Source organism: Poecilia reticulata, chromosome 19 (assembly GCF_904066995.2).
Source record: "Poecilia reticulata chromosome 19, P_reticulata-male-v2, whole genome shotgun sequence".
Lineage (NCBI taxonomy): Eukaryota > Metazoa > Chordata > Actinopteri > Cyprinodontiformes > Poeciliidae > Poecilia > Poecilia reticulata.
In genome coordinates, this window is record NC_088848.1 from 24,458,639 (window position 1) to 24,471,203 (window position 12,565).

A 12,565-nucleotide genomic window follows, 5' to 3' on the forward strand; every position below is an offset into this window, starting at 1 on the left:
TGGATGGCAACTCCATCCAGACCAGGTATACCTGGACAGGTATGGAGATGTGTGGTGTCAGTGGATGTACAGAGTAGATGTGGAGCTCTGAGGTGATGAGCTCCAGCAGCACATTTAAATATCACAAGTCTATGTTTGTATGTCCCAGCCAGCTGAGGCAGAGCTCTTGTTTTATATGATCCAGATCAGACGTTAGACTTAATGTGAACTGAATCTGTCTCTCCACCGATTCTGTGCAGGCTGCATTGCACGGACTGTTACTTCGCCCAATCAGCACCTGCTGCGTTCAGAAGATGTGGTGAGCTGCTGCCTGGACCTGAGCATTCCCAGCATCTCCTTCAGGATCAACGGCCAGCCCGTTCAGGGCATGTTTGAGAACTTCAACTCAGAGGGCCTTTTCTTTCCTGTGGCCAGTTTCTCTGCGGGGGTCAAGTTAGTGTTTAAATGGAAATTGTTTTCACAATATTACAATCTAACACAGTCAGTATGTGGCCACTGCATAATATGTCACTGAGTGTGAAAAGGTAGGCAGGTTTCTGCGACAGAAACCTGCCTACCTTTAACATCAGCGCAATTTTGTACTTCAAAACTACATTCAACTTCCATTTCAACAAGTACTGTGTTAGACAAGCCCAGGAATTTAGAGCTGAGCTTCATTACTTTAAATTATTATAAGTTGTTATAAGTTAAATTTCATGATTCCACACTATTTCTTTCAAGCTTGTAAACGTCCCTCCTGTCACCCACCACCCTGCAGGGTCCGTTTTCTCCTCGGGGGGCGTCATGGAGAGTTCAAATTCCTTCCTCCTTCAGGCTACGCTCCCTGTTTTGAGGCAGTGTTGCCCAGGGAGAAACTCAAACTGGAGGCCAGCCAGGACCAGACTGTAGCCAGAGACCTGCTGGGACCCACTGTCACTCTGAGCCAGGCCGCATTCACACCCACACCTGTGGACACCAGCCAGGTAGTGACAAAGTAATGCTTTAAAGCCTTGTTACACCCAATCATTGAAGTGACTGAAAGCTGATGACCCAGCCCCCTGTGTGTGTGTGTGTGTGTGTGTGTGTGTGTGTGTGTGTGCGTGTGTGTGTGTGCTTAGATTGTTCTGCCATCTCACTTGGAGAGAATCAGGGAGAAACTTGCAGAAAACATCCATGAACTGTGGGTGATGAACAAGATTGAACTGGGCTGGATGTACGGTGTGGTGAGTATGGAAACATGAGTCTTATTCAGTCAGTTCTGTGGTTAAGGTGGGTGGAAAAGCAGGTTTTAATGGCCAAGGGTAAAACGTTTTCTGTAAGTCAAATTAATAAATATGTGTGTACATACATTCATTCCTTTTCCTTTTTACATAAATTCTAACATACTGCAAGAGTCATGGCTGTGGGACCAGATGTAATATGTGATGATTTGTTCATTTTTGTGTGAATTGCAGGTGCGAGACGATAACAAGCGGCAGCACCCCTGCTTAGTGGAGTTTTCAAAGCTTCCTGAACAGGAACGAAGCTACAACCTGCAAATGTCTCTGGAGACTCTGAAGTAATGCAGCTGCAGACGCTGCTTTAATTGAAATATCTATGAGTGGCATCCAGTTCTGACAGGGGCAGTGCACTTCTAGATAAAACTTCAGTGAAAATACTACTGAAAATACTTGTATGTGTTTAGTTTATCCTGGTAAAGATGTGCTTAAAGGCTTATAAAAATTGTTTTTATGGTAAGTGTAAGTTACCACTCTTTCTTCCAATTGTCTAACTTTCAAAGTTTTTTAGCACCCTGATCATCCGGTTTCAAAATAAACTGAGGTCTTCTGAAGCCTTTAGTTGTTCTAAACATTTTAATTATGCCTCTGGTAGTAAACATGTTCATTTATAAATATAAGTGTTGTATTCATTTTCTGCTTTGTGACGATCAAAGCAGGAAATGAATTCATTGGATGGTCTTTCACCTTCCAATGAATTTCCAAAACAATTGCGTGTGTCATATTTATATCTCAGGAAAATAAAAGGTCAACTTGAAATGTTTTATTGATTTCAATTCTGTGTGTTGCAGAACCTTACTTGCTTTGGGATGCCATGTTGGATTAGCAGATGAACATGCTGTTGAAAAAGTAAAGAGCATGAAACTATCACCAACGTGAGTCATACCCACAGTTTGGCAATAGTAGCTGAAAAGCAGTTCAGTTCATTTACTGTATATATATTTGTCCTCACAATGCACTTTACAAGACAAACAGATTCAGTCAATTACATAAATTCCAATTTTATCTTTGTAGAAATATCCTATAAAATGGTGTCAGGTGTGTTTTATTATGCTAATTGGTAAAACGAAAACCCAGACCACATTTGAGTCACTGAGTTTGCAGCAATCTGTCAGTCTGAGCATGTACTGACACGTAACAAATCCCTTTAAACAGGAAGAAACTTCCAGCAGAACTCACAGCTGATTAGAAATCAACATCTGCTGAGGGCTGGAATAGAGACAGAAAAAAACGTGATGAGTTAGGCCTGGGGTAATTCTTATGTCTAAGAGAATAGACATAAGAATGCTAAATTATTTTAAATGCTAAATAGGAGAGTAATACGTTGCACCACTCTGACCCAGTAGTGCAACGTATGGAGAGAAAAGTGAAAATGGGGTGAAGCATACTGACATACAGCCAAAGGAACAACTGATCATTCTAGTTTCAGGTGATCAAACAAACCAGCTGAACTCTTAGAGGATCAGGATCAACAGTAATTTTCCACATTATTCAGAATAAAAAAATACCTCAGGCTCTTTAGTTACCAAGCAGCTTTGTCTGACAGTGTTGTCCTCCAACCCAATCTGTGCAGGTATGAGTTGTCCAGTGGCTACAAACCTGCTCCACTGGACCTGCGTCACATCAAACTAACTCCCACACAGGAAGCAATGGTGGACAAGCTGGCTGAAAATGCCCACAATGTCTGGGCAAGAGATCGAATCCGTCAGGGCTGGACATATGGAATCCAACAGGTGAGAGACCAACTTGTGGAGTTGGACCTTCTCTGCCCATTTTTGCTGAAAAAATGATAAGTGTCAAACATGAAAAAACACAATAAGGCTGACATGATAAAACCACTTGCATGATATAAAAAGATTAACTATTGTGCTTCCGTTCTGTGTACACAAAAGCTTTTAATAATAAATATTTCCCACAGAATACTGTAAATGCAGAGAAAATTTGAGCGATTTATCTGCAGTTTGGAGGAAGAAGCTGGATGTAGTGATGATGGAGAGGGAGCTGGTTCTACTGAAGGACTGCAGCCAGATTTATTTGAGCCAGATAGTACAAGAAGCAACAATGACTTCAAGGTTTCTGGGGAGGAAGAGTCTGTGTCTGCATGTTGTTTGCATCCAAGGCTGCTGTTTTAGCCTGATGCTAACTGACGATCCCTCTATGCAGTACAAGATTATAGCAAAGAAAGGTAACACTTTATTTGAAGGGGGGTGAATAAGACTGTCATAAACACCTGTCATGAACATGAAGAAGCCTTCATGAATATTTATGACTGTTGTCATAAAGCGTCATTCGATAAATTATGAAGAAATATTATACAGTTATCAGAAGTAGAAAAATCGAACCCAAAATGTGAAAATAGGAGGAACAGGAAGGCTGGTTATTGAATTCCATGATCAAAATATTCATATGTTGGAACGCACACAGAACTTCCTTTTAAGTAACTGAATTATTTGAGTTAAAATAGGATTAAAAATGAAATCACTGAATGGTGATAAAATGATTTATGAGTATATCATAAATGTGTTTATCACCATTCAGTGATTTGGAGGCGACAGATGTCCTGCTCCAATCTTTCACCGTCTGACTCTTCCTCCCCAGAAACCTTGAAGTCATCGTTGCTTCTTGTACTATCTGGCTCAAATAAATCTGGCTGCAGTCCTTCAGTAGAACCAGCTCCCTCTTCTTCATCTGTCCATCTAACCTCTTCCTCTAAAACTGCAGATCCTCACAATGGCCCAGTTACGTACAAAAACAGCAAAACTCTGCATTTAGAGTATTCTGTGAGAAATATTTATCGTCAAAACTTTTGTATACACAGAATGGGAACGCAATAGTTCTTTTTATATCATGTAAGTGTTTTTATTGTGTCAGGGACACTTTAAAAGCCTTGTAGAACAAAACTGTTTTTGACAGGTTTTCTAAAGTGTAAAGTCTGTAAAGTGAAGCTGTGATGGAAAACAGCTCCAGAGTCCAGGAGCAACAGACTCCTAAATGTAGTTTTTCACCTGGCATGAGGAACAACAGAGAGATTCTGTGGGATTGAAGGCTAAATGTTTTTGGTAAAAATATGACTAGTGATGATTAATAGATTAGTTTAAATCAAACTCTACCAGGAGCCAGAGGAAAGCACATAACACTGGGGTGACGCGAGTGTGTTTAATAGGTTTAGTAAGACGCCTGGCTGATTCGATCAACTAACTTGCGGGAGGAAAATAGATGATCTGTCCAGACTGATAAAAAACACATTTAATTTTTCCAAAACTACTGAAACAAATCTATAAATAATGTTCTTTAGATCTGCTTGAAAGAACAGCTCTTGTCTTGTAGAAATGTTTCTGAAATGAAAGAAACAGGAATAAAGATCTGAAATGAGCGGTTCATCTAATTAAAGAAAGAAATGACTGACTCACTGAGGTGCAACCTGAAAGGTAGAGGAGCTTGGATAAAGATTAGATCTCATGTCCATCACCATTTTTTTTGATATATAAAACTACACGTGAAACATGTTAGAGCAGAAATAATGCTGTTAATACTATCAATTTTGAGTGGAGAATGAGGAGGGTGAGAGGAGTCCAAACTGTGGAGCCAGCTGTGCAGTGAGTCAGGATTCCTCCAGCAGCAGATCTGGACTTTCCACAGTGTCAGGTAACAACCAGTGAAGGAAATAACTAGGAGTGTGAAAACCAACCCTGCCCTGGAATATCTTAAATAAAGTATTGTCTCAGGGTTGGAAACCTGGAACAATACTTACCTACAGCCTCCTTTCTCTGAAGTGAGACTGTAGTCAGCTGTCTCTCTGCGTCCCTCACCACCCTGTTTGAAGAGAGGCGAAGAGAGAACCTGAGTTTCTACTTTCCAACGAAAGTAGAAACTCAGGTTCTCTCTTTTGATCAGGTTCATGATCACCACTAGTGACGATCATGTAAGCTAACAGCTGAGCGGAGAAACAACCATCCTTTTACTGTTACTTGAAAAAGTATTTCTTCCCTGTAAGGGGCAAATTATTTTTCGTAGCTCTGAATCAGTAACTACTCCAAAACAGAAACAGACAGAAATCATCATGGAATTAACACTGAGGAAGATTTTAAGCATTATTGACCAGTAGAGACATAGTCACATCCTCTGCACTCAGTGAGTAAATATGAAAGTCATTGTTGTTCAGGTCAAATGAGCCTAATCACCAACCTTCTTGTTTTTTCTTTGTATCTTATGCATTTTCAGGCCATTGAGACCTTTTTCTTGACAAAGCCAATCCTGGTAAAAAGTTTGAGTCTGTTCATACTTTGTTGACTTTCTTACCTTTACATTCAAACTCCCCTGAATCCAATGGATCTAAAAGCTCTTGCATTGCGTCTGGAATGTTTGATTTATCCCTTTGATGACTAATGTAATATTTCCTCAGCTCTGTTTACTGATTCTCCTCAGAAACTCATCCACCCCCGCCTCTCCATTGGTAGGGATGTCTCACACATTAAAAACCTCGGCTGAGTCAGCAGTTTTCTCTCTCGGGTGACTGACTCACTTGAGAGGAACAATATTTTATAATTAGCTGCCATTGACTAAAGTGTTGTAAAACATAACAGAATTTGTTATAGTTAACTGTCTTAACTTGTCTTCCATGTCAGGATGTGAAGAACCGGAGAAACCCTCGCCTCGTTCCATACATGCTGCTTGATGAAAGAACCAAAAAGTCTAATAAAGACAGTCTGAGAGAGGCTGTTAGGACTCTGTTGGGCTATGGATACAACCTAGAAGCTCCAGACCAGGATCATGGTACAACTCCCAGCTGATGCTAAATGTTTTCAAGCTCAATATTTTCAGTAAAAACATTTTTAAAGCATTTAGGAGGTGATTCAGGTCTTTTATTGAAGTCTGTTGAACCAGGGAGATTTCTAAGAGTTGCAGGATGCCGGCCCTTGAGGACCAGGATTGCCAGTCCTGGTTTAGCATCATCCAGCTTACAGAGGCATATTTCACAAACGCTGGATAGTGAATTAAGCTGGGATTTTCCAGATATCCTGGCTTAATTTGGTTAAGCCTTGATTCAGTTTCACAAAATCAATAGCACATGAGTTGCCATGGTGATTTATCTTGTGCAGCTAGTGTGCTCCAGACTAGGCTAACAGCCAGGCGTAGATCATCCTGGTGTCTTACCTGTTCAGTCAGCAGTCACATCAATCAGAAGCCAATGAGTTTTCTCAGTGGTTTGTCTGTTTTGGTTTGTTTAAAGCTGTAAAAATTCCTCAAATGATTCGAGTATCTTGATTATTAAAATTCCTAGAGGCAACTTGAAAGTTCAGTCCAGGGGGATTTAATTGATTGATGATATCCAACTATTTATCGTTTTTTGAGGGACCAATAAGCATCCTTAAACTGAGTGACTGGTGCCATGCATGGAATATAACAACCTTTCTCTTCCTGGAGTTGCTGCTTACTCCTTTGAGATCTCAACTTGATATAAGGAGTAATATATAAAAATAAATTATTTTTAATTTCTTAGCATTTTGGTGGTGTCCTCTTTCACTTATCAAAAAACTTAATAGGTTCTGTTATTCCTAGAGTCAGCTTCCACTGTATCTTGCATAGAATATTTAACCTGAACATTGTTCCATCATGCAGTTATGAGACTGGTTGTTTAATTGTCTTCTTCTTATTCAGTGTACCTCCTTCCTTTTCTAACTCTGCAGCTGCTCAGTCTGATGTCAGCAATATGTCTGCAGAGAGATTTCGCATTTTCAGAGCGGAGAAGACCTACTGCGTTAACACTGGGAAGTGGTACTTTGAGCTGGAGGTAAGAGAGAATGATCAAATCAACACAGAAATGATAGTGATGGTGAATCTTTTAATAAGTAATAACTGAAATTGACTATTTGCTAATATTTCTGATAATCAAGTGGTGTCCTAAGTTGTGCTAAATCCTCATTTGAGTAAAGTCACTTAATGCTTGTGGGCATATTTACTATGTAATTAGAGTCAAAGGAATTATCCATCCATCCATCCATTTTCCTACGCTTATCCGGGGTCGGGTCGCGGGGGCAGCAGCTTCAGAAGGGAGGCCCAGACTTCCCTCTCCCCAGCCACTTCTTCCAGCTCCTCCGGGGGAATCCCAAGGCGTTCCCAGGCCAGCTGAGAGACATAGTCCCTCCAGCGTGTCCTGGGTTTTCCCCGAGGCCTCCTCCCGGTGGGACGTGCCCGGAACACCTCACCAGGGAGGCGTTCAGAAGGCATCCTTACCAGATGCCCGAGCCTCAACTGGCTCCTCTCGACGTGGAGGAGCAGCGGCTCTACTCTGAGTCCCTCCTGGATGACCGAGCTTCTCACCCTATCTCTAAGGGAGAGCCCAGCCACCCTGCGGAGGAAACCCATTTCGGCCGCTTGTACCCGTGATCTCGTTCTTTCGGTCATGACCCAAAGCTCATGACCTCGGATTTGGAGGCACTGAGCCTCATCCCGGCCCCTTCACACTCGGCTGCGAACCGCTCCAGTGAGAGCTGCAGATCATGTTCCGATGAAGCCAACAGGACCACATCATCCGCAAAAAGCAGAGATGCGATCCTAAGGCCACCAAAACGGATCCCCTCAACACCTCGGCTGCGCCTAGAAATTCTGTCCATAAAAGTAATGAACAGAATCGGTGACAAAGGGCAGCCTTGGCGGAGTCCAACTCTCACCGGAAACGAGCCCGACTTACTGCCGGCAATGCGGACCAGACTCTGACAGCGGTCATACAGGGACCTGACAGCCCGTATCAAAGGGCCCGGTACCCCATACTCCCGGAGTACCCCCGAGAGGGCCCCCCAAGGGACACGGTCGAACGCCTTCTCCAAGTCCACAAAACACATGTAGATTGGTTGGGCGAACTCCCATGCACCCTCCAGGACCCCGCTGAGGGTGTAGAGCTGGTCCAGTGTTCCACGACCAGGATGAAAACCACACTGCTCTTCCTGAATCCGAGGTTCGACTATCCGACGGACCCTCCTCTCCAGGACCCCTGAATAGACCTTACCAGGGAGGCTTAAGAGTGTGATCCCCCTGTAATTGGAGCACACCCTCCGGTCCCCCTTTTTAAACAGGGGGACCACCACCCCAGTCTGCCAGTCATGGGGAACTGCCCCCAATGTCCATGCGATATTGCAGAGTCGCGTTAGCCAACACAACCCCGCAACATCCAGAGCCTTAAGGAACTCCGGGCGGATCTCATCCACCCCCGGGGCCCTGCCACCGAGGAGCTTTTTGACCACCTCGGCGACCTCGTCCCCAGAGATTGGAGAGCCCAGCCCAGAGTCCCCATGCTCAGCTTCCTCAACAGAAGGCATGTTGGTGGGATTGAGGAGGTCTTCGAAGTATTCCGCCCACCGGCCCACAACGTCCCGAGTTGAGGTCAGCAGCGCACCATCCCCACTATTAACAGTGTTGGTGCTGCACTGCTTTCCCCTCCTGAGACGCCGGATGGTGGACCAGAATCGCCTCGAAGCCGTACGGAAGTCTGTCTCCATGGCCTCTCCAAACTCCTCCCACGCCCGAGTTTTTGCCTCAGCGACAACCCGAGCCGCATGCCGTTTCGCCCGCCAGTACCTATCAGCTGCTTCTGGAGTCCCACAGGCCAAAAAGGCCCGGTAGGACTCCTTCTTCAGCTTGACAGCATCCCTCACCGAAGGTGTCCACCAACGGGTTCGAGGGTTGCCGCCGCGACAGGCACCAACAGCCTTGCGGCCGCAGCTCCGATAGGCCGCCTCGGCAATGGAGGTACGGAACATGGTCCACTCAGACTCAATGTCCCCCACCTCCCCCGGAACGTGTTCGAAGTTCTGCCGGAGATGAGAGTTGAAGCTCCGTCTCACAGGGGACTCTGCCAGACGTTCCCAGCAGACCCTCACTACACGCTTGGGCCTGCCAGGTCTGACCGGCTTCCTCCCCCACCACCGGAGCCAACTCACCACCAGGTAGTGGTCAGTGGACAGCTCCGCACCTCTCTTCACCCGAGTGTCCAAGACATACGGCCGCAAATCCGATGAGACGATGACAAAGTCAATCATCGAACTGCGGCCTAGGGCGTCCTGGTGCCAAGTGCACATATGGACGCCCTTATGCCTGAACATGGTGTTCGTGATGGACAATCTGTGATGAGCACAGAAGTCCAACAACAGAACACCACTCGAGTTCAGATTGGGGGAGCCGTTCCTCCCAACCACGCCTCTCCAGGTCTCACTGTCATTGCCCACGTGAGCGTTGAAGTCTCCCAGTAGAACAAGGGAGTCCCCAGGAGGGGCACTTTCCAGTACCCCCTCTAAGGACTCCAAGAAGGGTGGGTAATCTGAACTGCCGTTCGGCCCGTAAGCACAAACAACAGTCAGAACCCGTCCCCCCACCCGTAGGCGGAGGGAGGCTACCCTCTCGTTCACTGGGGTGATCCCCAACATACAGGCGCCCAAATGGGGGGCAACAAGTATGCCCACTCCAGCCCGGCGCCTCTCACAGTGGGCAACTCCAGAGTGGAAGTACGTCCAGCCCCTCTCAAGGAGACTGGTTCCAGAACCAGAGCCATGCGTCGAGGTGAGGCCGACTATTTCTAGCCGGAACCTCTCAGCCTCGCACACTAGCTCCGGCTCCTTCCCCACCAGAGGTGACGTTCCACGTCCCAAGAGCCAGCTTCTGCAGCCGAGGATCAGACCGCCAGGGTCCCCTCCCTTGGCTGCCGGGAGGGGACAATCCACCCGACCCCTTTGGCCCCTCGGACAGGTGGTGAGCCCATCGGAAGGGGGACCCACGTCTCCTCTTCGGGCTGAGCCCGGCCGGGCTCCGTGGGTAAAAGCCCGGCCACCAGGCGCTCGCCATCGTGCCCCACCTCCAGAGTGGGGCCCCGGTGACCCGCATCCGGGCGAGGGAAAACGCAGTCCAAAGTTCGTATTCATCATAGGGGTCTTCGGGCTGCACTTTGTCTGGTTCCTCACCTAGGACCTGTCTGCCTTGGGTGACCCTACCAGGGGCATAAAGCCCCAGACAGCATAGCTCCTAGGATCATTGGGACACTCAAACCCCTCCACCACGATGAGGTGGCAGCCCAAGGAGTTTTGAATTTTGAAATTATGGATATTAATGTTCCATGTCATAAAGGCCCGTTTTGAGGACAGTGAAATTGAACTTTCAATATTGAAAAAAAAGGAAATTCTGACTTCAAACAGAGGGCATTATAGCCCTGTTCAGACCTGGTATAATGTACATCATAACTAATCTGTACATCAGCACCACAAGCAAAATTCGTCCCTGACGTCTGTTCATCTAATCTGTACAGAATAACTGAATCTTATCTTTGTGCTTGACGAGGAAATAAACCATGTAACTCCTTCACAGAACAGGCTGTCCACTGAGCAGTCAGCAGGTCAGCTGATGTTCCTGTAACAGCTCAGATACTCTAAATCTCTTGAACTACGATATTATTCAGACCCTAATATGGCTGAGATTAATCTGAGGCACATTTTTGAGGAGTTATTTTAGCTGCAGGCTCTTTATGAACTCAGCTGTGTGGTTTTAACAGACTCAATAATAGAGACAACAGCTCAGCATTAGCACACAGAGACTTGGAATCATTAAACACCACAGTTGAGCAACCGACAGCTTGCTGGAACAACTTCAGTAGTCAAGGCACTACCATCCAACTGCATTTCAGAGATAAATTCATTCTAGGGACAAACAGACAAATATCCAAAGGACCGTATAATTAGTTTAGATTAATTATTTCGCAGTTGTTTGCACATTTGTTTTTAGTTTCTAACAAGAGTCCTGCTTGAGGTCAGTGGGGGTCCCTCAATGTCTCCCAGGACGGATCGTATTCAACTCACAAAAGTAACTGTATTTATCGTCCAATCATCTAGTGACAGATGTGACCAAGGCCTGTGACTTGAGCTTCATTTCTTCTGCACTGCATTCCTAGATTGTTCCTGCTGGTTTCTTTAGGTACTGACAGCTGGAGAAATGAGGGTGGGCTGGGCAAGGCCAGGCTGTCTACCAGACCAGGAGCTGGGATCTGATGACCAGGCCTTTGTCTTCGATGGTTTTAAGGTGATGGATGGATGGATGGATGGATGGATGGATGGATGGATGGATGGATGGATGGATGGATGGATGGATGGATGGATGGATGGATGGATGGATGGATGGATGGATGGATGGATGGATGGATGGATGGATGGATGGATGGATGGATGGATGGATGGATGGATGGATGGATGGATGGATGGATGGATGGATCTCAAACAGGAAAAAAAAACTCATACCTTAAACTACTGAATACTTTTTACCATAAACACAGTGAGACTTAATTGAACAGAAGTTTCCTTCCCCAGGAGACCTTGAGAGTCATCATGATACAGAGAATCATTTGAAAAGTCACTATTGTGAAAATGTTGTGTTGGAAATCATGATTCCAAACACATATAACTCGACCATATCGCCTTCCTGCATTTTCCAAGTTAGCACACATAGGAGTCAGTGCAGGACACTCTGTTTGAGGTAGTCCAGTCTTCAGCAGTCATTTTATAATAAGGCAACCTCAATGAGCTGAAGAATTATCATCCATAAACATAAAAGTACATCTGTGTTCATGAAGGGGTACAGTGTCGAGACGAATGGTATGATTGGGCTTGTCATACACTAAGTGAAGGGCAGTTCTGTATTGACTGCTTAAATTGTAACACCACCACAACTGTATGTTTGTCTGGTTGATGCATAATTCTCTCTTTGGTGTTTCCAGCATGATATCTGCTCCGTGAATCAGTTCAGTGAGTCAGAGTACAGCAAGGAGACGACTCCTAAACCTCTCCTCTCTGTGGCGGCTCATTTCACTAGTTCTAGCTTCATGCTACTATAGCTTTTGTCTTTCTTCTTAGCTCCCCTGAGACTATGACTCATATGCCATGACCTTTTTCAGCAACACTTTATTTGAAGGGGTGTGCATTAGACTGACATGACACTGTCATAAACATGACATAACACCTGTCACGAGCATAAAGAAGTCTTTATGAATGTTGTCATGAAGTGTCATTTGGTAAATAATGACACTTTTAATGCAAAGTTGCTCTAAAAGTTGCATTGAAAGTCAATTAAAAGTACCAACTTTGCATGATTTTGTAAATTATGATAATTTAATGCAAAGTTCTCATTATTTACCAAATGACATTCATGACAACTGTCATAAACATTCATAAAGACTTCTTTATGTTCATGACAGCTGTTATGTTTATGCCGGTGTCATGTCAGTCTTATGCACACCTCTTCAAATAAAGTGTTACCCATTTTTCTTTTCCCCTTGA

At 44.9% G+C, this 12,565-nt stretch overlaps 1 protein-coding gene across 1 annotated transcript in view; it reads left to right on the top strand.

The window, feature by feature from the left end:
* Positions 1 to 219: 219 nt before the first annotated feature.
* Positions 220 to 12,565, top strand: part of ryr2a (ryanodine receptor 2a (cardiac)) — a 122,455-nt gene continuing 110,109 nt past the window's right edge. The window contains exons 1-9 of the mRNA XM_017310781.2: positions 220 to 432; positions 758 to 962; positions 1,098 to 1,202; positions 1,434 to 1,537; positions 2,048 to 2,131; positions 2,830 to 2,989; positions 5,882 to 6,029; positions 6,944 to 7,047; positions 11,211 to 11,315. Of these exons, the coding sequence (XP_017166270.2) occupies positions 368 to 432; positions 758 to 962; positions 1,098 to 1,202; positions 1,434 to 1,537; positions 2,048 to 2,131; positions 2,830 to 2,989; positions 5,882 to 6,029; positions 6,944 to 7,047; positions 11,211 to 11,315 (1,080 nt within the window). The 5' untranslated portion in view covers positions 220 to 367. The remainder of the gene's footprint in view (positions 433 to 757; positions 963 to 1,097; positions 1,203 to 1,433; positions 1,538 to 2,047; positions 2,132 to 2,829; positions 2,990 to 5,881; positions 6,030 to 6,943; positions 7,048 to 11,210; positions 11,316 to 12,565) is intronic.